Source organism: Haemorhous mexicanus, chromosome 6 (assembly GCF_027477595.1).
Source record: "Haemorhous mexicanus isolate bHaeMex1 chromosome 6, bHaeMex1.pri, whole genome shotgun sequence".
Classification (NCBI taxonomy): Eukaryota; Metazoa; Chordata; class Aves; order Passeriformes; family Fringillidae; genus Haemorhous; species Haemorhous mexicanus.
In genome coordinates this window covers 48,096,437-48,121,818 of record NC_082346.1, presented here as the reverse complement: position 1 = coordinate 48,121,818, position 25,382 = coordinate 48,096,437, and the positions used below count along the sequence as shown (strand labels likewise).

The window sequence follows — 25,382 nt, the reverse complement described above, 5'->3', positions numbered from 1 at the left end:
AAGCCATGTATAAGTTCTGAGACTCTGACAATTGTTTTTCTCCTCAGGGTATGGGAAGATTGCCCCAAGAACTGTTGGTGGCAAGGTTTTCTGCATCTTGTACGCCCTATTTGGGATTCCACTGTTTGGCTTCTTGCTGGCTGGGATTGGAGACCAACTTGGAACCATCTTTGGGAAGGGTATTTCAAAGGTGGAAAAGGTTTTCAGAGTAAGTTCACTGACAGTTTTTTGCTTGTGTTGTATAGCCTGCTCTTAATTTTGTTGCTATTACCTGCAGCATTTTTTGCATGTTGGACGCCACGAAACATGTTGAGATGATAGTTAACATCTGTAAGGATCTCTGTAGTCAGTGGAAAGAAACAGACTTCTCTAGATGATGATGCAGGGGTTATAGGTCAGACTCTGAATCTCCTTATTGAAGGTATTGCTGGGGTATGTATCTCCTAAGTTAGTTTCCTTACAAGGAATTGTTGTAGAACAGTCGTCAAAACACCACAAGTGCTTTAGATATGTACATCTATTCACTGAAAATGGAAAGAAGGTAATTGTTCCCTCAAGGAACAGGGATGTGATCCTGACTGTGTTACTGATACAGCTAAAAAGAAAGGCAGGAAAGCAAGGTTGCTGTTGTGAATGTAAACCTGGAAAGAGAGATGGTTGAGTGATATGCCTTCACTGCAGGGCAACGGATATGTTGGTGTAGATCTGCAGCTCTACCACAAAAACTGCTGTAATGTCACTGGCTGAAATCATGATCATTCTCTGCCCTGCCTACCAGGAAGATGTCTTACCCTAAATTTTTGTGTAGACTTCCTCATGTATAATTTCCCTTTATGTTGCCAGTACTCTCTGTTTTCGAGTCTGAATTGCTGCAAGCAGTTCTTTTGCAAGCAGTGCCACAGACCTGGCAAATGCTGTTTTGCTAACTTGCTAATGGTTCACTTCAGGGATTCTCTCTTTGAGGCAGAACTTCTAGAGGTGACCTGTGTGATACTTCCCTTGGAAGTGGCATAACTGAAGGTAAGTCTCTCCAGGGATGGAGTGGATGAGAAGCTGCCCAAGCCAGTTAGTTTAATAGACATCTATTTCTAAAACATTCCCATAGATGAGAGCAAATTGGTTGTAACTGTTTTTGGAAGGAAGTAATTAAGTATTAGACTGAAGAATGAGCACTTTCCATTTTGATTAAATGACTTTTAGATGTCCCAAACCAGACATAAATAGTGTATCAGAATAAATGTAGAAAAGTGACTAGTGATTATCGGTGAGTAAGCATGTACATGCCTGTCTGGAGAGCACTTCAAAAGGCTTATATTTTCATTTAATGAAAAGAATCTTATTGAAAAGTGTCTCAGTTCAGTTTGGTGAAAACACAACTAAGATCTCTAATTTATTTTTTGTTTACCTTTTTATTACACCTGCTTCACTTCAGTGGAATCTCTGAAAGTTCCAGCCTGCTTCTGCCCAAGAAAAATGACAATCTTGAAGTCATGATATGGATTAAAAGTCAGAAAATCTTTGATTACTTGTCAGCTAAGTCTTGTATTTCTGAGTGACATGGACAAGACCATTAAACTGTTGTTATGATAGTTTAAGATTAAAATAACTAGAGAATCACTGAATAACTGGGGCTAGAAGGGATGTCTTGAGATCATCTAGTTCAGCCTCCCTGCTAAAGCATAATAAATACTCAAAGTATTTTAAGATTCACAGATGAGTGCTGGTAGCAATGTTTCATCCAGAATATAGCCATTTGACACATAATATGAGTTCTTTTGGTATTCAAAGCATTCCTTCATTTTCTTGAGTCAATACAATTGCTTGTTGCTTATAGCCATCCAAAGTATTTGTTTTCCTCCTTGGTATTTTGTCAGCTTCCAAAGGAATTTAGAGATTGTGGTCTTCTTGTTTAGCCAAGATGTGTGTTTATTCCTTTTATTTTGATAGTCATAAATCCATTACATTCCATTACATCTATTTTTTTGTGATTTGGGGATCAGGGTTATACATAATTTCCTTTATTACTCTTACTAATGAGTTTCAGCCATTTGAAATATTTCCGATAGAGTTTAGATTTTACATGCATCTTAGTAAATAGTCTTAATACCAGTGGTTTCATTTTAGTGATTATTTAACATTTGACATATTCAGAATAAAATAATTATTATAATTTTTGTAATTGTGTGCTTTATTATCATATTATATTTACATTGTTGGGCTTCGTAAATGTTTGTACCTAATCAGATGAAACCTCAAGTAGAGTAACAGTTCTTGATTTAATCCTGAGCACTGAGCAAATTTTAACTCAATGTGTAACTCTTGTTTCTTATTTTGTAACTGTCTCCTTAATGAACTGAAATTCAGCATGTTTGTGGGTGTAAAACAACCTGTTACCACCTGTAAAGAGAGGACATAAAAATTAGGAGAGTAGTTATCAGGAAAGTAAAAGGAGCAAACATAGGCTAAAAAGACACTGAAAAACATAATAACATGTTGGGTGGTGTGCCTGTCAAATCTTCTGGGGGTAGCTGAGTGCATCAGTGCTCTAGAGAGAGTACAAACTATCTACCTGTATTGTTTGTCCTCACAGGCAATTTGGGACAGTCCAGTTTCTTGTGGAAAGAATGGGAAGTAACTTAGCATGTGTATAATGCATCAAATTTCCATGTTAATCTGCCTCAGCACTCTACTTCTCTATGAATCCAGTTGCCTCTGTTTATGCCCTTCACTCTTAGGAATGTTGCAGGGCTGGTGTCAGGGCAGTGAGACTTCTGGGAATGCTTGCAACTTTGTCATTGCCTGTACAGGTGGAAGGGACTTGAGGACAACTTGATCTTGCATTGAGTTTAGGATCATTTTTGAAGCTAGGGAGGATGCAGTACGCACACACCAGCACGTGGGAAGGAGAGGAAGAATTTTCTGTTGTCACCACAGTCCTTTTACCCAAAGCATTTACCTAACAGGTATCTTGCTCCCTCCAACTGTGTATCTGTGAGTATGGAGCCCATGCCACACTAGGGACAGCTTGCCTCTGGCATTCCTCAGCATATCTGGAAAGATGAAAGGAGGATTCCTCCCAGAGGACTTGTGCTAGTGCATTTCATCTGCCTCTGACATGACCTGTGCAGAGCTCCACCAACCTTACCTTAATTAACTCCACAAATTAGACCTTGGGAATCCCAAATTTAGCTACTGCAGTAATCAGCATTCTGTGGGAATTTTAAGAACAATTTGAACTACATAAAGTGAGAAAGAGGTCTGCTCTTATCAAGTACACACTACCCCAACAGTATTGACAGAATATTTCAGCAGAGGAGCTGGGCACATGCGACCACTCATTTTCTAATCCAAAATGTTACCATTATTTCAGTGTGTAACTAACCAGGAAAACAACTACACATTTATGAGTAGGTAGGGCTGGAGGTACTTCATTGCAAAATAATGCTTTGTAAAAAATAGAATTTTTCATGTACCATTTTAGGAAACGGAGGCACTGGCAGGATGATGCTATCCCAAACACCATGCATTGCATAGTTTTTGCCATCTGTCCTACTGGAATGGTTATATTTGGTGCAAGTAAATAAGCATCAACCAGGTCAGAGATGTAAACCAAAGCTTCCCCCACAAAAGCCCTGTCTTCTCAGCTCCTGGTTATTCCTGTATGTTCCATATTCAATAATCTAGGGCAAAACCTGGGTTCTAGTCTGTTTTCACATGCATGCAAGTGTGATTCCCTAGGAAATGAATATGTACAAGGCCAGACACAACAGAAATGAAACATGCATTTCAAGGTGACATAATGCCATAAAAGTAGTATTTTTATCTTTCACAAGTTGTTCATAAGATCCCTCATGTATGTATGTTTCTATAATAAACAGCAGAACAAAGCCCCATTCTCTTGGCATGCTCTGTACACACATTGTCTGCAAGCATCTAAAGATAGAAAGCACTCCATAGGCAGAGTACACTGTCACAGAACACAGCAGCTGCCATTTTCATGAGTTAAATATAGGCTAATTCGGATCATCTTTTGTCCAACCTTGGACGAGTGTTTAGATTCTCACCAGAAGAAGATGGGTTTAGCATAACCCAAATGATCTTCACCTGTCTTGCAGTTTAGTACAGATACAGGAATTCAGCCTGGGCACAATGAGTTTCTGAGAGCACTCCAGGATTTTCTGGCTTCTGAGGTGAGGCCACCTTGAGCAGTTCCTGGGCTTGGTTGCTGCTTCACTCCTCTGGTTTCCAGCAAGACACGGAGGACAGGTCTGGCAATAGAGCTGGTAGACTGTGAATTGCAGTACCACGATGTGAGCAAGCAGCCAGAGACATGGGTGGTGGCAAGACTGCACCACTGACAACACACTGCTTTGTGCAGAAAGGCAATGCCTCTGTGAGCAACTTGTGCTTCACTGAACCAGGGACTTGTCAGAACAGACACGTCTGCTACTTGACTTTCAGGTTTTCAGCTCAGAGAACATGTTTTGCTCTGGTTTTCAGAGACATGCTATGAAAGTGATCCACACTTAATATTTTTCTGAAAGATAACAGTACACATCACCTAACCTTGGAATTGTCCTAGGAAAAGTACTTCTTAATTGGCAGATAGGGATGGGGCTGGTGTAGTCACATTGAACTGGTGGAAAGATTTCTTTTAGCACCTGTCAAAGCTCTACCTTTCCTAAACTCTATTGTTTGTCTTTCTGAATACATCTGATCAACTCTAGTCACTCTTTCACTTAAAGATTCAAGTTCTTTTTAGAGATTTTTGGCTTCTCTGTTCTCTTACTACAAAGGTGACAGGAATTCCTTCCCAGAAAGTGAATGGAAAACACAATCTGGGAAAAAACTTAGTATAAGACGGTAACTGTGTAGAGGAGGGCACTTAAAATGCAGTCTTTTTTCATAGTCTCCCCTCTGTTCATGGATTTGCTCTGTTCAAGACAATCTCTTTTATTTTGTTTAATTACATCACGTTACTAGCCAGCATCAGTGTGTTATTACATCAGCTACTAAAAACTCACTGAGCATATTAATTTATTATTTATCTTTTAATTTTTTTAAATATAGTGTTCTTCACTGCAATTTTATGTAAGAAAAAAGGCAGAATTAAAAAAAAATTATATTCACATAAGTTCCACAGAGTAACTGTCTGATGCAGTGATCTATCTGCCATCTGCTGGCATCCTGTCTCTGAACAGAGCTGTCAGGACAGGGTGTGAAATTCAACCTACTGTTGCACATTCACATTATTATTCCAAAATTATACAAGGTTTATGAGCTGAAAGTTCAGGGTTCAGACTTCAGCCTAACAATTTGTTGAGTCATTTCCAAAAAAAGGCAAAGAAATATAAAAAATCAGTGATTAGAAAGGTGATTTACAAACCCAGAACAACTGCATGTAAAAAACCAGCTCATGATCTATTCTTTTGCCTGTCACACCTTAAAGGTCCTTCTAAGAGTCACATTTCCCTGAGCAGGGTTAAAATTGGGGGGCTTGTAGGCTTGATGGTGAGGGTTGTGACTAAATTGGGGGGCTTGTAGGCTTGATGGTGAGGTGGTGACTCCTCATCAACCAGAGCCAAATTTGTCTCAGAATTCTGTTTTAGGTTAAACCACTGTCTTGAATATGCTGGGTTTACTATTTGGATCATTTACACCCTCCGTTATATCTGAGCTGCAGAAAAATATCTTTTTCTGCACAGACCTAAGATAGTAAACTAGCACTAAAAAATCAATTAGAACACCTATAGATCCCAGATTTTGATATTTTAGGCCCTCTAACTTGGTATTTAATTTACTTAGTGATGCTTACAGCTATTCCATTTCAAGGAATTCAACTTCAGTGTAGCAGATATTTTGTTAATTTTGTTCTTATCCTCTGGTCTTTGATGGTGAGTATTTTGTACCAGGAATGGCAAGATCAGATACATTCAGGTACAGGGAAGTTATGTGGAATGATCTTTATTAACCCAGTTTTGCACTCTCTGGGTGGGGGAATATAAGTGCAACTCAGACATGAGTTGAAGGAGGGAAGAGAGGAGAAACACATTACAAATTTGGCCTCGGTAAAATTGCTGAAGTCTATGCCATCAACTGTTGTCCTTTGTCTGCTCCAGTGTTTGAGAAAAGTCTATGTATACATGGATTCCTCTTATTCAATGTGGTTTTTTGCCTCTTTTTTTTTCCCTTGGGCTGAGTACACCTCAGCCATAACAGAGGTTTAGGATCATAATTTTTTTTTTGTAATAAGCAACATACATAAATTTGTGGGTCCATATCAGAAATCCCTCTGTGTGCTTTCTAATGAGAGGAAGAAGATTGGAAAAGGGTATATCAAGCCTAGAAAATGTCTGAGCCAGTGTTCCTGTATTTTCATGATGCAGTACTCACATTATGACTGCAGCAAGATCCATGCAGAGATTTACAAAAATGACATTAGAGAAAGCTACTGCTCTGTGAGAAGCTTGTTGCATATTCCATTTGGGTCTAGAAAAATACTCTACAGAAATATGGTTTTATGGGGAAAAAATGATGTTAAAAATAACTTAAATCCTTCTTTACTCTGACCTGTGTCTTGTATGAGTTCAGGATTTTGTCTCCCAAGCTTAATAATAAATGTGACTGCTTACAGCTTTTAATATCTGTCTCTCCTCTAGTACTGACTACAGATAAAAAGCAGAGGATAGATTCTGCACCTTCTTGTGCAGCCATAGCAGCATTCCATATAAAACATGAGAACTAAAATAACACTGAGACACCAAGAGGTTAGAATGTAGGGGAAGCCCACATCTGGTAGAATGGTTCAGATAACCCATGGAGGTGTCTGAAATGTCATCTATATTTTAATATATATTATAATTCTGCTGCTTGTTTTCAAGGAGTGTTGTCTTCTTCACTGATGTGGTGAGTAGGTCCTGGCTGGCAGCAAGCACCCACGCAGCCGTTTGCTCACTCGCCCACAATGATGGAGAGAACATGGGAAGAGCAATGGAATGTTCTCTAAACAACCTCATGGATCAAAATAAAGACAGCAAAGTCACTTACCACGTCCTCATACAGGCAAAACAAACTTGACTAGTGGACTTTAAATTAATTTATTGCCAATTAGCATAAAACAATTAATTGCTGAGTTGAGTGTTTGGAAACAAAATCTCCACAAACATTCAAAATGCCTTTTTTCCCCATTTTTCAAGCTCATCTTCACTCCAGACACCTCTCCTCCACCTGTGTTGTTGCTGTGGGTCACCTTCAGTCCCTCTGGCGCAGCAGCAAATGGCACAGGGGTTGGGGTCAGAACACAGTGGTTTCTCTGCTGTTCTGAACTCTTTTCCTCTGTTCCTTTGCTGGTCCTCCATGGGCTGCAGACCCTGCAGTACCAGTGTTGCCATGGAGAAGCTCCCACTCACCTGACCTTGTTATTCCTTTGTTCTCTCCTCTTTCCCTTGTCTTCTGCCTGTCCAGCATTCCTGCCCTTTCTAAAACACACTTCCCCAGAGGTGCCACCATGTCATCTCAGTGTCTCAGCAGCTCCTTGAGGTGGGTCTGTTGGAGCTGACAGGAACCAGTAGTGTCAGAGAACAGAGAAGAACAAAATATTTTTATAATTTTTAGGTGTTATGTCCAAGTCAGTGATATTTAAAATGCATTTAGTTTCAGTCTCATTTTGAACATGAAGGAGCTTGGACAAGTTACAATGAAATCCACAGTGACTGTTACGGGCAGCAAAGAGGTTGTTGTGACCAAATCACTGATGACCAAGCCAGTGCTGTGCCAGTCTTTCCATATAGCCTGTTGAGAAGGGCATCACACCCTACTGTGTGTGCCAGGCTCTGGACCAGGGCTGGCTTGCATTTGGCTGAGCTGAAAGACAAGCAGTGTGAACTATGACTGCCTGCACCATCCACACTAGCTTTGCAAACATATTTTGACTAAGGACTTATCAAATGTTTGTGAGCTGATATATGTGATATTCTGGTTTATGGCTTTGGTACAAAGACTGTCATTCCTAGTGTTAAAATATTTTGGTCTAGAGAAAGTGATTTAGAAGACAATCTGTTTAATTAGTGCATGGGCAGAGACAATCTGTTCTGAGAATAGCTGGCAGCATGGGGAAGGGCAAAAAGTTAAGAGTAAGTGAAGGGAACAAAAGAAATACTAAAGAAATGTGTTTTGTTTGAAATATGCTTTCTCTGCTCCAAAATACAGAGCCTTTTGGAGAGATGAGGATAGCATTTTCCTTGCAGGTATATTACATTATCTCTAAAAATATGCCATTGGTCATCTAGCAAAAAAGCTAGCCAGCTTGCCTGGAGTCTTGGGGAGATTTGTCAGGAATTCAGAAAAGGAAAAGTTTGGAAGACAGAAAAACCATCTGAGCTCACTGTGAAGCAGCAAGTGTTCCAGTGCTATTTTTGGTTTAGTAGTACTGAATACTGGGGCAGCTTTCTATGAAATGACAGGTGACACTACAGAGTCTTGGAATAGGCTTATATGAAATATGCTGTTCATGGAAATATATATGCTCCACATATTTAGCATTTAGTCCAGTCTGATAAATGCCTATAGCCTCTTTTGATCCCCAACTTAATGCCTCCTCCTCCTTTTTCATAGGAATATATATCAACTGTGTGGTCTCAGTTTGCAAATTTAAAAACACTGTTTGGTGCTTTTATTGTCAACCCTCTGGTCAGAAAAACTGTACCTCAGTTAATTCACCTGAAGAAAGCAGGAAACATGAAATAATCCACTACACTGGCTTTGATCTATTGGGCCAGACAGAGAAAAAAGAAAGTAAAAAACTCCAGGTTTATTTTAACTCCTGAATTATTAAGCATGACCAAAACTACTAAAACCTCTGTATATATAATACAAAATGAGGAAAAAGTGAAGCTGAAGTTATTGATGTAAAAGATGGATAAGAACTAAATTCCACTGATAAAGGTGTGTTCATTGCTCTGTCTGTATTATCCCTCTTGGCACTAGAGCAGATTAACAGGAGGTTGTTTGAATTCATGTAAGCAAGACGACATCAGTAATGTTTGGCCAGTTTAGCACTTAGCCATCTCAAGAATAAATGTAAAAAGACCCTCCTTTTCATGTCAGTCCTGCATTTCATGTGTTATTGTTCATTAAGTAATTCTTTTTCTGAGTCCTGCTTTTGTGCTCTTTTCAGCAGCTCCAAAAATTCTGTGCCTGGTTCACCATTGTTTTCTACCTTCATTTGTACCCTCAGCTGCTCTGCTTTTGTGTCAGTGACAAAGGTGCACAATAACCTTGAGTCAGGCCTTTTACAGATCCTTTCATTTACATTGTTACCATTTCTACTTAAAAAAACCCAAAACCTTTGGCTGAGTTTATCGCTCATGGACGAGGGGATGTCCTGAACATTCGTTACCCATTTGAAGGCCATTCTTTTTCTTCCTGTCTCTCTCCTGAGACAATTCTGACACATACTGAAATGCATTTTAATTTTTGCTTTGTGGGCACTGGAGGAAGAATTATTATGCACAACTTTGATGCTGGGCAGCTCCAAATTACTTTTTGTTCAAGGATGTCCAAGAGGCACTTGTCTCCTAACTTCCACAAGGCACTTGTCTCCTAACTTCCACAACCACAAGGTTCCTGACATTTCATTTCTACATATCAGGAAACTGGAGCATTTAGTAGAAGTAAATTAGTCACCTTGGTCAAACTAGAAATTATACATCAATTTGGTTAAAGTCTTACTCTCAATGAAAAAAGGCAGGGTGCTACTGTAGGACACTATGTAACATCCATGTGATCTGTTCTTTTTCTTTCACTACTCATTGAATAAGTCTGAAATCCTGCCATTGTGAAGGTATGTCCATACCTCCTAAGAAGATAGATTGTCCTTTGCTATTTTAGCAAAATACTCAAAATGGCTCTTAGGAAAAAGGGGCAATAAGGAATGAATTCATATTTTATATTTTTGTGTTGCTTTTCCCATTGGTACTTGGCAGTTTCTTCCATGTCTTATATTTGGCATTATATTACTAATATTATTGAACTATTTCTATTCATCTAGACACAGAAAATAAACCCACATCCAAATGAAATATTAAATGTAGGGATCATCTTAAACAGTTTCAGAACTAAAAGTATGAAATATCTCATATTTATGTTACCTGGTTCTGAATGCATCCCAGATCAGAGGAGTACTTAACGAGGGTCTAGCATTGCATCTCTAAAAGAAATGCTCCTGTTTTAGGGTAGCACAGTATTGCTCACAAGCTGGTTAGATATTAACCAGTTCAGGCAATATCCCTTCTGTATATTACAAAGATAATTTCTGAGATCTTATTTCCTGTCTAGGCAATGCCTTAATCTGAAATGAAATCTCATTCCTGGGTTAAGGGAGATGCTTGATTTGAAAAACTAATTTGGAAATATGACTTACATGACCTCCATGTTGCTTTTTCAGAATAGAGAATTTACACTGCCACTGAAATGAATCCACAGTAAGGTTTCTAGTAATTTACAGGTTTCTCATGAGACTTTATTGGGTGCTGAGTTTATTCACAGCAGAGAAAATCTGAAATAAATCTGCCAGAGTCAATTGTGTTAATCCAGGCTTCCATCAATATTAATAGAAACAAAATCTAACTATATATTAAATAAATTGAGACTTTATATGATTTAGAAGTGTAAAATATTACACTGGCTATATTTGAATTCAGTTTCTAGAAGCCAGTAACACATACTCTTTGTTCATGAGCTTTCTAATGTGGATTTACATAGGTAATTTTATCTCAGGCTGTTTGGTATTTGACATAAATCCTTTTTTTCTGGAGTAAATCAATAATACAGTTTTCTATTTTTGAAGAGGAGATTTAACCTTCATATTTGTGAATGAAAGCTGTAAAACCTGAATCTAGAAAAACCAAAGCATGAATTATTTCTCCATAAAATTGCACCTTTTCAGTGAAGGAAAAGGGGTTTATTTTCATTTTAACCTTGGTCCTGTTTGTTGAATGCTTGGTGCTGGTGAGGCAATGTGGGTGTACACATACTTGTATGGAGGTGTGAATGTGCACTTTTTCTTAGGCATTGAACCTGATATGGAACACATTGATGCCTTTCTGAAGCTCAGGAATGTTTTTCCAGGTGTTGTTTGTAGTAGATTAGTCACTTCCTAGTGCATAGAAAATGGTAATCATGAGAAACTGGGGCCAGACATGGGGTTTACTGTTACCTGGACAGGATTCTCACTAACAGGGAGAGAGGGTTGTATTCCACCCAACAAGCTCACAGAAGGCAGAAAGAGACATACCAGGGGACACCAGCATAATTAGTGAGTCATTCACAAATAATACAGATCCAGAAATCCACTCAAAAATTTTTTTTCCTGTTATTTCCTTTTTCTAGAATAAACAAGTGAGTCAAACAAAGATCCGGGTGATCTCCACCATCGCATTCATCCTGGCAGGCTGCATTGTCTTTGTGACCATTCCTGCATTTATCTTCAAACACATCGAGGGATGGACAGCCTTGGAGTCCATTTACTTTGTAGTTGTCACTCTGACCACTATTGGCTTCGGTGACTTTGTAGCAGGTGAGCAGCTTTGAGCCAAGATGCTCTGCACAAGGGCCTTGGTTCTTAGAATTTGCTTTCTGGAATAGAGAGGAGGCTCTGCACAATGTGTTATGTTCCAGTGAAACCATGCCAGGTGTTTCTGTTGGGATTTCTGTGCAGTACAACACCAGGCTGATTTAAGGTCCAGGTGCCATGCCATATGCAGATTGTGAGCCTTCAGCAGTGTAGATAACAGGAGCCTGGAAAGTCCTGATTATCCTTTATCATTCAATGAATTATGCAAAAGTAAAATTCCTTTCCCATTGAATTAAAGATTTGTATTAGTCCATTAGTGATCAGTCTGAGGCTGACTGCAGGAGCAAGCAGCCCAAATGATGAATGGAGAAAGCTTTTACAAAGGACGACTGAGCCACGGGTCTGTAGAATTCTCTGATCAGATGCAGTAGTGGGCTGCTACTACAGGAGCTGCAGCATTATAAAAACCTGCATTCTATTTCCTAACCTTGGCAGAAATTTTGACAGTGCAGTTGACCTGTTAAGGAAAACTCTTGCAGGAGAGAAGGACTAATGGGGTATGTATCTCAATACTTGAGGGAGACTCTCCAAGATTAATACAGTACAAGCAGGAACTATAAATGTCTGCCCATATACAATTTCCAAAGAGGGAATTGAGATAGCTGGCTGGAGAGATAAGAGAGACATTTTTTTTTTCCACACAGCTGCTTTGCTAACAAAAAGGTGGTTAAAATAAGTGAATTTTTTCCTGTCAGTGCATGACCTCTACTCCTTATTCCTGTCAGTGGTCCTAATTAAAGGTATTAAGTTGCCTGTGTTACAAACAGTCATATTGTGCTTCTTAGTCACTATAAACAGAATGAGTTAAAAACATCAAATAAAACTACAAAATTTTCTTTTGTTGAAGGACAGTAGACAAGTCTTTTTGCAGCGAATACTCTAATCTTCCTTTTTTTATGACATACTGGCATAGAAGACATGAATTATTGAGGAAAAAAAGCCACTGAACAAAGAAAGACCCAGATATAAAAAAGAAAGTTTTAGGACCATTCAGTTACAGAAGTGATTGTGTGAGCTTTGTCCATTTTATCCACTTAGATGTGTAAAGGAGTTAACTGATATTCTTTGAGGTATCAGAGTGTGAAATAAAAATATTTTACAATATTTTTTCTTAATAATACAACATTTCAGTATTGTTTAATAATGTGATAGTAAAAAAACCTCTGAATATTAAATTGTTCTATATGCACATGATTAGGAGAATATAATCCACAGCTGGGTGGCTACTAACAAGCAGGATTTTCCAAAAATCATATGGAAGACACGGAACAAGACAACTTCAGAGGCATAATAATGATAAGAGTTTAAGGCAGGTGATCACCAGGAGGTTTGGGGTTTATTGCTGGTTTTGAGATAGATTTTCTGCCCCTTTTATTTTTTGCCACTTTAATCTCAGTATCTCTGTTCCTTCAACAGCAAATCAAAAATACTATATCCTAATGGTTAAAACAGTGTCAATGGAGTTATACTGGCTTATTCCCCTAGAACAAATTCCAGCTCTCGGGAAACTGGGAGGTTTTTGTAATACAGTTGGAAATAAAATTGTGCATGGAGCCTGAAAAAACACAGTGTCTGATAGGCTGAAAAAAGTGGTCTCATGCTTTCTCAGTCACCTGATTACTCTGCAAGATAGATCCAGACAATCTGTTTCCAAGTGAGCTTCCTCAGGGACATGTATGATCAGAAGAGGCTTCTTGTACCATAGCAACAGCAGTCCCTACCTCCCATTGTTTCAGACTCTTAAAGACTGGAAAAAAAGAGTGTGATTCATGCACTCTATGGGGAGAGATTAACATCAAACCCAATGTTTGGGTCCCTGCCAAGTCTCAAATGTCTGACCTTCCATAGGGGTGTTCAAACACTGTAACTACAGTCATATTGAGTCTTGATAAAATTAAAGTCACAGAAATGTCTCAGATTGCAAAAAGCAAAAGGGGAAATGCTGAACTGTGTTGTCTGGTGATTTTAACAGGGAAAAACCCTAAAATCTCTCTTGCAATCATACAGAGGAAATATGCAGACCTCTGCCTAAGTCTCCTGGTAGGCTTGCTCTTCGGGTAGGGATTCACACAGGTACCACCAAGGGGATATTCACTTGCATTGAGGGACGTGGCAGTGCCCTTGGGGCTCTGCAGATTCTTTCCTGCTGACTCTCTTCCACTCAGGGCTGTGCTTGCCTCTCACTGGCTCGTTCTTGCAGTGCACATAGCACTGTGATGGGACTAAGAGTCTCAAAAGTGTGGTTGCTTTCTTTTGTAAAAATTTCTGTATTTTACTCTATAGCAGGCAGCAACCTCGCCCCAACTGCACTTATTTGGGAGTCTTTGTAGTACCTTAGGTTTGCCAAATGTCTCACTTTTTGTTTTTCCAGCTCATCCAGAGACTTGCATGAAGAACAATAAAGTATATTTGTTGCTTGGTTTGATCCATGTCTCCTATGAAGTCACTGTCCAGAGAATGCATCCCTCTGAATAATACCCAAGAGTGTACAGCCTTATTTTGAGGGCTAATGCATGGCTGGCTTCTTGTCAGATACCCTGATTTGGAAGAAAAGGCTACATTTCTTTATTCTGCACATGGATCTCTCAATCCCGTCGCTAAACCCAAAAAAGTCTTGAAACTCTATAACTTAAAGAGGTTGATCTGTAAATTTTTTTTTTTAAACTATGAGGTTGCAGGCAGTTCAGGATAAGAAGACCAGCTATATTAATTTTTTTTCCTGGACAGTTGTTTGTGCTGTTGCAAGTACTATCAAAGTAGAATTTCAGAGCTGCTTCAGCATACGAGCAGTATAAAGGAAAGTATTTCCTGGGTGCTCTGGCAGGTCACATAGCAGGAGAACAATAGGTAATTTTGAAGACTTAAATTAAAACAGACTGGGGTCCTCCCATCTGACAGGCTTTTTGTCTTATTATCAGAACTACAGTGCTGTTGACAAGAGTTAGGAAATACTTTTAGGCATTTTTCAGAATTGCAGATATTTTGTAATGATTTTGGCACCTCATGATTTGTAAGCATAATTATATGTTTATTTCAGGAGGAGATGCTGAGATGAATTACATGGAGTGGTATAAACCCTTAGTGTGGTTCTGGATCCTTGTTGGCCTTGCCTACTTTGCTGCCGTTCTGAGTATGATTGGAGACTGGTTAAGAGTCTTGTCCAAGAAGACACAAGAAGAGGTATGATCAGTAATTTCTCAGCAGTTTGTCATTTTACAAGAGAGATTTAAGGGCCTGATTCCTGCTTTTCTAAATAAGGATGCTGCTCTGCATGACCAGTGCTCAATATGCCCTGTGGTTTACTGTCTGCCTTTGGTATACAGTAAGCTCTGATCCTTAGCTCCTTCACAAAGGAAGAGAAAAAAGCCACGGAAGCAACCAAGGCTGTTACACCTCAATCAGTACTCAAAAATACACAGAACACATCAGTAGGATTGCAATTATGGAAGGAGAAGCCAGCCTTGACTCTGAAACTAGCTAGGAAATTGTACTAAAAATTTCAGTGTCCTCACCCTAAAAATTAGGAGATTTTCCTGTCTTTTGCTATGCCAGGGAATGTGGTTCTGAATAGAAGTTTAGATTCAGGTCCCTTACTGTGTACTCTCTTTTAAAAAGGTGAAGAAACTGAGCAGTCAGCATCAAGGAGAGCATGACTAAATTCACTCAGAACATGCCCTCCCTGATTCAAAGAGGATACTGCTCTATTTCCTATTTTTCTATTTTTCTCTTTCTATTTTCCCCACTAATTTGAGTGTGAATATTTTCCACCCTCAAATAAGTGTGGAAAATAAAAAGGCAATTGCCATGCCTCTAGAGCTGAAGCCTGTGGTGGAGGATGTTAGCAATATAACTTCAAATTTTAAGGAAACCTCGCTTTACTAGGAAAGTTTACCTGGCAGGGTTAACCAAATAGCAAAATTTGGCAGGGGGGTAGTGCTGTTTCTAATTTTTGTAGGCATCTGCACTACCCGAGGCCTGGTGCATCCCCCATGTATCTCCATTAATAAAGGGGACTGCAGAGACTGTGGCTGTTCCCTTGATCATCAGGCACCTGTAGGGAGGAATCTGGTCTCCCACAAAGATGCGTTCTGTCACAGTGCTAAATGGACACCTGCACATCTGGCCTGCAGAAAAAAAGATAACTCCTTGTGGGTTATTGGATGCAAAAACTTGAGTTCAGGCTGCAGCAGCACAAAAAACTCATTGACCGTGGTGGGTTCCTGCAGACACTGTACTCCTAAATCTGTTCTATAGCTGAACTTTGAGAAAGGCCTGTTTTAACTGAAATATTGCTTGGTCATTTGTCTTGATTTTTCTCATTTTGGAAGGCACATTTATTGAGTACAGCCATTGCTTGGGGCTTGGGGCTTTATTCTTAGCCATTATTCCATCCTCCAGTGCAAAGGAGTAAAACAGAGAAAGACAGTAAGGCATTCAAGGATATGCTCATAGTGCCCATACAGAATGTGTGTTGAAAACTGCTTCAGACGGTTTGACAGTGTGGTATTTGGTCAGTCGTGCAATGGAAATCTCCATTGAAAGCAGCTACATTTGTTCCCTGAAAATGAACCCTAGACTGGGGTAGTCAGAGAGCCACTTGAAATAAGCTAATGGGTACTAAACATTAACTGCACTGTGACTCTGTGGCTCTGAACAGGACCTGCAGTGGGACTAAACATCTACATCCATGAGCAATACAGGAAGACACATTCCTGTACTGCTGCACTGCTTGTTGTGTTGTTCTGAAGTGTATTGGTTTAACTGTATGTGATTAACTTTGCCCACTATTGACCATCTACTGCTGATATTATTCGTCAGGAATTTGGTTCTTAATCAAGGATGAATTAGCATGAACATGTCCCACCATGTAACACAGCTATAAAATGTGTGGGGTGGCAAAGTGACACACGCAGATGGGTTCTATGTCACAAAAGCCATCAGCTGGTATGTTTAGAGTTTGCCCAGTGTAAGCCCTTTACTTCTGAAGTTTGGGACCAGATGGATGCAGTGGAGATGGGACCTCTTCCCAGTTTCATGCCAGAGAAAAAAGTGCTTGTTCTACTGTTCTACAGGAAAGATTTTTCTTTTTTTTTTAAAAAAAATTAATTTCTCTTTCCTCCTGTTGTGAAGGTTGGAGAAATAAAAGCCCACGCAGCAGAGTGGAAAGCAAACGTGACGGCCGAGTTCAGAGAGACACGGCGGCGGCTCAGCGTGGAGATCCATGACAAGCTTCAGCGGGCAGCCACCATCCGGAGCATGGAGCGCAGGCGCCTGGGCGTGGAGCAGCGGGCCCACTCCTTGGACTTGCTCTCTCCAGAGAAGCGCTCCGTCTTTCCTGCCTTGGAGACAGGACGCTTCAAGGCCTCCTCTCAGGAAAGCATCAACAACAGGCCTAACAACCTGCGCCTGAAAGGGTCAGATAAGCTCAACAAGCACGGGCAGGGAGCATCTGAGGACAACATCATCAACAAATTTGGATCGTCTGCTAAGACGACCAAGAGGAAAAACAAAGACCTCAAAAAGACCATGCCTGAGGATATGCATAAAATTTATGAGACCTTCAGAAACTATTCTGATAGAATGCTGGATGAAGAAAAAAAGGAAGAGGAGACAGAGAAGATGTGTAATTCCAAGAATACTTCTAGCACTGCAGTTCTGACCAACTGTATCGAGCAGCACTCAGACCTGGAAAATGGAGAGATTCCCAATGAAGCCAAAGAAAGGAAGCAAAAAAACAAAGAACTATACTGAGACAGAAGTCAAATGTAAAAGACGATTGACTTGAATTAATGATGTTGGTGTTTTTATATTCATGTATATTGAGACACGTGCCTTATACAGACTCCTTATTCAGTCTGAATTACATAGCATCCAAGAATATTTCACTGTGCCATAAAGACTCAAGCTTGCTCTGCCAAAACAAATCAGGAACACAGCCCTGCAGAATGGCAACAGAAAGCTACGCACATGGAAATTTCAGCCTGTATAAGATTACCAGGGCAAGAGACAAAGGAAGGGATTGGACCATGGCAGTATCACCAGAGGGCCCCTACCATGGTGCGATATTAGACAAAGAGCAGCTATGCAAGAAGGGCCTATGAAAGGGATGAAAAGCAGTATATCGTTGTAATGGAGTATGCATCCATAAAGCCTTCCCCTGGTGATTAAAAAGAGGAGAAATGATTGGAGTGAACTAGACACTTTCAGTAAGGCTTAGTTTACGTTTTGGCACGTGATCCAAGCTAGATTTTTTTTTTTTCCTATACTGGAGTCAGATGCATTACCTTTCTAAATGCCAAAAGAATGTCCATGAACACAGCTGGCAGCTGAGTGCTGGTTGGAAAATCAACATAGACATAAGTAAGGGTTGGATTGCTCATCAATTTTTCATTAAAAAAAAAAAAACAAAAAAAAAGTAAAAGAAAAAACAAAACAAAAAACTCTGTGGGTATTTATCTTAAGCAATGGAAAAAACCAAAAAAAAAGAAAATAAACAAATGGATTTTTTTTCTCATGTAGGAAAATTCAATGTAAAGTCACAGCAAGAAAGTGCATATGAAGAAAATACAATATTTCATATTATGTTGTTTAAATGAAGAGAAACATCAATTTAATGGTATTTGGCTTAAAGTATAAAAGAGTGGGCCAACTTTTTTTTTTTTAAAGAATTTGTCATTCACACTTTCCTCCACTAAAAAGCCCCTTCTATTTTAATTCTGTAAGACTATAAGGACAGAAGGGAAGCTGTAGCTTTTGCATGTCAACAAACTGCTGTTCTCTAGCTGAATCTGAATTTTTAAAAATAGACAGAAAGGAATATATGTGATTCAAATGAGGGCCAGGGCTGCCACAGAATCTCAGGGCTCTCTGCTCCCTTTTGCTGGGTTTGGTTTAGACATAAGCTGCTGTCATAGTCTCAGAAAAAATAAAAAGGAAAAAAGAAAAAAAACAAAAAAGAAGTTTAGGAAAAATTATTGTGGTAATCTTTTAAGTGCTTATAGCTTTAAGTGCCATTAATGCTGTCATATTTTGTAACTTTTTAAACAAGTATTTTGAATAATTTGGTTCATTTTCTTTCAAGTACTATCTTTGTTGGAAACTTGCTATCCCTTTATTGATAGAAACTAAATATGAGCTCTCTACATTTCTAGACTAAAGTGAAATGTAACTACTCTACAGGCATTTTTAAAAATCCTTTGTGCTGTCTGGGCATATGGATATGGAAATAGAATTGTGTTTTCAAAGAAAATGCTGCAAAATAATTAATGGGAATTGCAAAACCTACTAAATTTTTATAGTGTCAGCCTGTGGGCTACTGGGTGGGCCATTGGAGATAGAAGATTATGCATGCTGGAAATGAGATACACATGATTGTACCAGCAATGCTTTCCCTGAGCTTTCACAAAATCCTAAATATTCTTGTAATTCAAACTCTAGGCTTATAGGTAAGGTAAGTATGGATGTTGATTGCAGAGACTCTTGCCAGCTAGTCAAACATGCAAGCATCCACAGGTCATGCAGACACAGACTTTTGGAATTGCATGCTGATGTCTACACACACAAAAGTGCATGTATGATTCTCTGATACTTTCTGAGATTTTATGCACAATAAGACAACTCAAAATCAAACTGGCCACCAGAATTCAAGATTGCCATGGCTATGAATGGAAGCATGACACTGTGTATGCAAATTTCGAGTATACATATTTGCATATCTAATAACTCTGCTGAAATTGCAGGAGGGAGCCAAATTCCACAAGTGCAGAGGAGGAAAGAAGTTTTTAGTTTGTTCTGTCTGCTGGTTACTTCTCTTGAAATGTCTTGTCATATTTCTAATTTCATTATCTGTCTGAAAATCAAGGAAGAAAAAGCAATGTTTGAAAAATTTCAGGTCATTTGGGATTGCTCTAACTCCATAAGATCCAAGAGAAGTTGAATTCTGCTTCCTTCACCAGTGAATCTCTTGAGGTGTGGGACTACACTCTGGATTCACCTTACCAGAGACAGGGCAGTAAGCCCAGTCCCTGGAGAAGGTTCCACTTGACTCAAGATCTGCCGTGGCTTCTGGAGACTTTTGTGCCAGACAGCCCTGTGCTTGGCTTCACAAACACGGTGGCTGGTGACCATCCCAGGATCACATGTTCCTCAAGCCCCAGGCAGACACCAGCAAGGTGCAGGTATCCTCAAGCTCTGGAGCTCTTTAATCCATCTGTTACTGCTGGTTTTGGGCAGGCCTTGAGTTCCACATGTGAGCAAATGTTCTGAAGTCTCATCCATGAGCATCACTAATTCTGTAGTGTCAGGATGGATGAAGCATATCTGGATGCAGCAAGGCTGTTCAGATCTGGTGTTTTATTGATAGGAGGTTAGGAGCGAAAGCTACAGTTTTGATTTGTGTTTGAATTCCAGAAAAGGTTCAGAAGTGCTGAGATGTACAATTCGAGCCTGAGAATTGCAGTAATTCCTTGTTACATCATCCTGTGCTTTGCATCTGTGAAGGATCTGGCACCCAAAACCATCTCATCTGACTCTGAAAGCATGCAATCCATTCAGTTTTGCAAATAATTCTCCTTGGTTACCAAATGCCAAGATCAATATCATGCATGCAGCGTTATCTGTTCTTCAGATGAGTTCTTCTCACAGGAAATGCTTGCCTGCAATAGAAAAGTTCTGCATAGTCACACAGATTTCTGTAAGGATATGAGAGATGCACTTTCCATATATGAAATATAAAGTTTACCCATTGCCAGGGCATTTGTTCTGATTAAGGTCAGGGAAAGTAAAGTCTGTCTTGTAGGAATTGTCTGTGTGAGCAGGGAGTTGGACAACAGGCAAATCACAGAAAACAAGTCAACGTGGAAAAGTGAGGAGGCAAAATTTGTTGGGCAAAAATTAGAACTGTTTGCTCTGATGCAAGAGAAGGACAATGACATCTTGGCATAGTTTTAATCTTAACTTTCCAAGTCCTCAATCTGTCCCCTGTCCATATTCTAGGTGATGGCGTGTGGGTATCATTCTAGTTTCTATTTGGCCATGCAATGCAGGAGCCCCTGGCTGACATTTTATTAGCTGTTTCTTCAGCATCCCCTAGTTTGGGATATAATAGTTCAGGGACAAGAGGTGATGTTCAATAAACTCTCAGTGAGATACTGAGCATTTGATGACCTTTTATACGAAAACAAAATGCTCTCTTTCATTCCTCTCCATTTCTGTGTCTGTGAAACTTGCTGAGAAAGTTGCCAGGCTATGACAGGAGTAAATATTTTCTGCTAGATGATTGTCTATCATTGAATACCTCAATATGCATAATTTTTATTATAATGTGGGAAGTGCAAATGGTGTATTTCATAGGGGGCCAGAGAGAAACATCTTGACACCTAATATGACATTTCAATGAGATAAATTGCTTTTCCCCTTTTAAAGGGCATCCCTTGGTTTTAATTGTCTGCAACAGCTTGAGAGAGAATCTCAGTTCAAACATCAAGTGTTTTTATGGCTAAAATTCTCATCTTCTGTCAAAAACTATAAAAAACTTGCCATGTTATTTCTAGTGAGGCTATTCTACCATTATAGAAATTTTTTAGCAAAAGTAGTCTGAACCATATCCAAAACATCTTTCTCTAAATTAGGCTCTTTCCTAGCAGCCTGAAAATAAGGCTGAGTTACTGAAGGATGAGTTACTGACTTTAACTCTCTGATCCTGCCCCGAGCATAACATGACTTGACATGGGAATTGGGACCTGAAAGAACAAGGAAACATGTATTTTCTGTAGCTGCAGCCCTCACACACAGAGGATGACTCAGTTGCTGTATCCCTATAGCCTTCAGCTCTGCAGTCCCACTTTCCACTGCTCTGTGCAGGAGAATTCTGCTATGCCACTTTGGGGATCCTTCTGAACCATTAACCATCATAAGCATCGGTGAACTTGTGCAGCTACTGGTTTTCAAAATATTTGTAATTTCATTACCATTTAATAGGGAACATTATTTCTAATAAATCCTAGAAATAATAGTAAATAAAATACAATAATATCCCCCCCCCGCCAGTGATTTATATTCATGGAACCTGATTTGGATTGTGGCCATGAAATTATAAATCACCTGAGCTTCTGCTGCCTGGCTTTAGGATGTTGCTAGTACCAGTCTGCTTCCTCCAAAGCCATTAATGGACTATGCCAGAGACTTTCTGCAAAAATCTCTAACCCATAATAAATGAAATTATGTCTGAGTTCAGGTTATTAAAAACTTGTCCTTAAAAGCCCTTCACTGAAGTATTTGTATTTATGCTGTACATGGGCTGTTTGTTTGCCAGCTTTGGTTTTCTCAGGGGTTTATTTGTGTTGTCAGGTTGCATGATTGCTGCTGCTCTCAGTTATACCATCGTCCACTAGAAATAAATTACAGGTAAAGACCAAGCATCATGTTATGTTGTGTACTAACCTAGAGCAGAAAGTCTCCTTCTAAACAGATATGAATTTGAAAAGTGACTGTTTCAGTCACCCTTGTACATTTACTTGTTCTATGTTTTGTCTAATCTAGACCAAAATCTGCCCCTGTAATTCTGTGCAGTAAAGTGAAGCTGCCTTGTTATTTTTAAGCTTTTTATAGCAAAGGCCTGCTGTTATAATTCATCTCTACTGTGCAATTTAAACTTACTGGAATGGCATTATATCAATACTAAACACAAATAAGCTGAGCTTCAGAAACAGTTCCCTAGGCATTTAAATATCAATGAAAACACAAGGCAAATCAACACAAATCTGTGGAACTCAAAAAAGGCTTGTAGATTAATGTATGAAACTGGTTGGCTAAAATGTATCACCAAAAAAAAATTTAGATCTGAAAATTCCTTTGGGTTGCTGACATTTTCCCAAGGTCCCCATCTCCTTAACTATCAGTAACAGTTACTCTCCTTAATACCATTACTGAACTGGACTGTATTTTTCCTCCTGCCACTGCAGTTCATAACATTGTTAGTCTCTGTTGACTTGTGCTGTTGAAATCATGGAGGAAGCAGTTACAAAAGCTAATTTGGATTTGTCCTGATGTCTCCAGTGCATAATCTGTGAGCTGGATCATGCTGGGATGGGAAGGTCACCCTAAAGGCAAGCCTTATCCACCCCACTGGTGAGTTCTTAGGAACCAGCTGAAGAATGGCCCCATGCTAACACTCCTCACGTGGCTCACATAACTGGCTCTTGCACACAGATTTTCTGGTGATGCCTCCTCGCTTCATGCAGGTAGATACAAACTTCTTGTGCTCCCTCCTCTCTGGTTACAGGTCATATCTGAGCTAAGTCTTACCAGCAGGAAATGACAGGGCTGCTGCTTTTGGGGGAAAGTGGATTGGATATTTCTATAGCATTGAGTGTTTTGAGGCAAAGAGGAGCTGCTTTCCCTCGCTGATCTTCAGAGCGAAGAAAAGGCAGGCGATACTTGGCATGTGAGAATACTTTTGTCTCCCAAATACATTTTATCACCAAAGTCCTTTTTATTGTGAGAGCTGGATGCTGTCAAGAGGAAAGCTTATGGTCCCTGTTGTGTGATGTAAGCTGAGCATACCAGATTTCAGCCTACTATTTAACAGTTTCTCAGATCCTGGATTCATATAGTAACTTCAATTAGAAAAAAAGCAGATTTTGTGTCTAGATCACATCTTCCCAACAATTTAAATTTATCCAGGGCAGTATCAATGTAGTTTTAGAGTGATTCTTTCCCAAGTTCTAATAGAACTTGATCTAGATCCTGGACAGTACTGAGAAACCACTATTAGTCATTTTCAGCTTTGTGTTTACAAAAGAAGTTTCTTAAAATTTGGGGAAGCATTTTTTTGGGATGCTGTTCTAAATTTTTTTCCTGATCAACTTCAAATTATACTGTAAACAATCAGTAAAACCACTCGCAAGGGTATTCTACTTTCTTGTCTCTGTTCCTCTTTCACTCTTTCTGTAAGATTCAATGGTGCTTTAGAAAGGCAACCTCAGAAAAATGAAAATTTCAGAAATGTCATTACCAGAGTGCAGAGCAGAATGTGCTTGTACCAACTTGATAAGTTTTGCTGCTATTGTCTTTATTTTATGATGCAATGTTTTTGAAAGATTAAAAAAAATTGCAACAAAGACCATCCAGATGAAAACATTTTCCTTGTTGTTTTTTTTTTTCCTTCTCTTTCTGTTGTCTTATCATCCAGCAATGGGAGAGGAACTGTAATTAATCTCCTCTTTTGTGTATCTCTAGAAAACAGTGCATGTTGGTAATATCACTTCTGCTGGAACTTTCAGCTTGTTTTTGCCCCTTCTACCTTTTCTCCTTGGTTGACGCTCCAGATTCACATATTTCCTGGGTGTCTAATTTGGGAAGCCATTGTGCTGGACTGGTTTCAAAAGAGGGACACAAATTTCCAGCCATACTTCTAGTCATACTTAGCCATTTCTGCATTCAGTGACCAGTCAATAGGGAAGTACAAATCAGAACTTTGAGGAGGCTCTGTCTCTCTTTCCCAGTTTCCTTACACAGAAATTATTTGCCAAAATGACTGGAAGAAGTTATGGATGGAGAGATGAGGTAAAGCTTTTTGACCTTGGGAAGCACAGACCAGGTTGGGGTTGTCTTTTACTGTGAATTATTTTGTCTTCTTGTAGCTTTTTTTTATGTCTGTGCTGACATTTTCTATATTTGGCCTCAGATTCCCTCACTGTCTTGCTTTTCCTTTAGCTTGGGAAATTGCAACACAGGCCAGTCTACTCAGAGGGTACAAATTATTGAGCTATGGTTCCTTTTGTCAGCAAATTGGGGTGATAAAAAGTCCCAGTAATCATGGTTCATAGTTCAGCATAGTGTGTATAGAGATCCCTCATGGCTGAGCCTTTGCTTGACTTTGAGAAAAAAACAAAACCCAACAAACCTTCTCTGGACTGAGCAAAACCATCTCCCTTGTATTTGTGCTACGTTTTATATGCTGTTTGTTCAACTCAGTCCATACTGATTCCTGCTGCTTGTTGTGTATTTACTGTGCAAGTCAATACATATTTTTCCCAAGCCCACCTCCATCTCCAAAATTCTCTCTCCCATTATGAGTCTCTTAATTGGACCTACTTTAGCTGCCCTGTATCACTCTTATTTTTTCATGAAAAAATGGTTATTTGCATTTTAAAATTTATGCACATTCTGCCTGTTCTCTTGATTTCCAGGTCCAGACTTTATCAAGCTACAGCTGTTTTCTCTGACTTTGTGACTTATTGCTTGGGATATAGAGATGGTACTTAATTTTCTGGAGTCCTCCAGCAAACTGACCTATTGAGCAAACTAACCAAGTCACTTTTCCAAGAGGTGATTGAGAAAGACAAAGAAAAGAAGAAGAAACCCCAACAAGCCAGCAAAAACCAAAGGGTGGACATGTGAAAAATTGTGAAATACCTTTTATTTTCTCCAAACTCTGTATGCAGGTTGCTGAGGGTTGCATTAAGATTCTTGCTGAAAAATGATTTTCTCAGTGCAGCCTGCTGTTTTGCATAATGCAAACTATTTTTGAAACAAATTGTTACATGGTAGAAAACCAATTAAAGTTGCTTTAAAAACAGTAAATTAGTACATAATAATAAAGTAACATAGTAAACGTGAGTAGTTCAGGAAGGAGTATCTCACAGAGATTTCACAGCACATTTTTTGGCCTGGCAGTTGTCACTGCTTTCTAGGAAAGTTTTAGATCATTTCCACGGGACACCCTGGAGACTTTCCCCACTGTAGGAGA

The 25,382-nt window shown here is 39.3% G+C and overlaps 1 protein-coding gene across 1 annotated transcript in view; it reads left to right on the top strand.

Moving 5' to 3' along the window:
* The window catches only part of KCNK10 (potassium two pore domain channel subfamily K member 10), a 53,496-nt gene extending 35,412 nt beyond the window's left edge, over positions 1–18,084 (top strand). The window contains exons 4-7 of the mRNA XM_059848188.1: positions 48–208; positions 11,389–11,575; positions 14,670–14,812; positions 16,763–18,084. Coding sequence (XP_059704171.1) covers positions 48–208; positions 11,389–11,575; positions 14,670–14,812; positions 16,763–17,383 — 1,112 coding nt within the window. The 3' untranslated portion in view covers positions 17,384–18,084. The remainder of the gene's footprint in view (positions 1–47; positions 209–11,388; positions 11,576–14,669; positions 14,813–16,762) is intronic.
* The last annotated feature ends 7,298 nt before the right edge of the window (positions 18,085–25,382 follow it).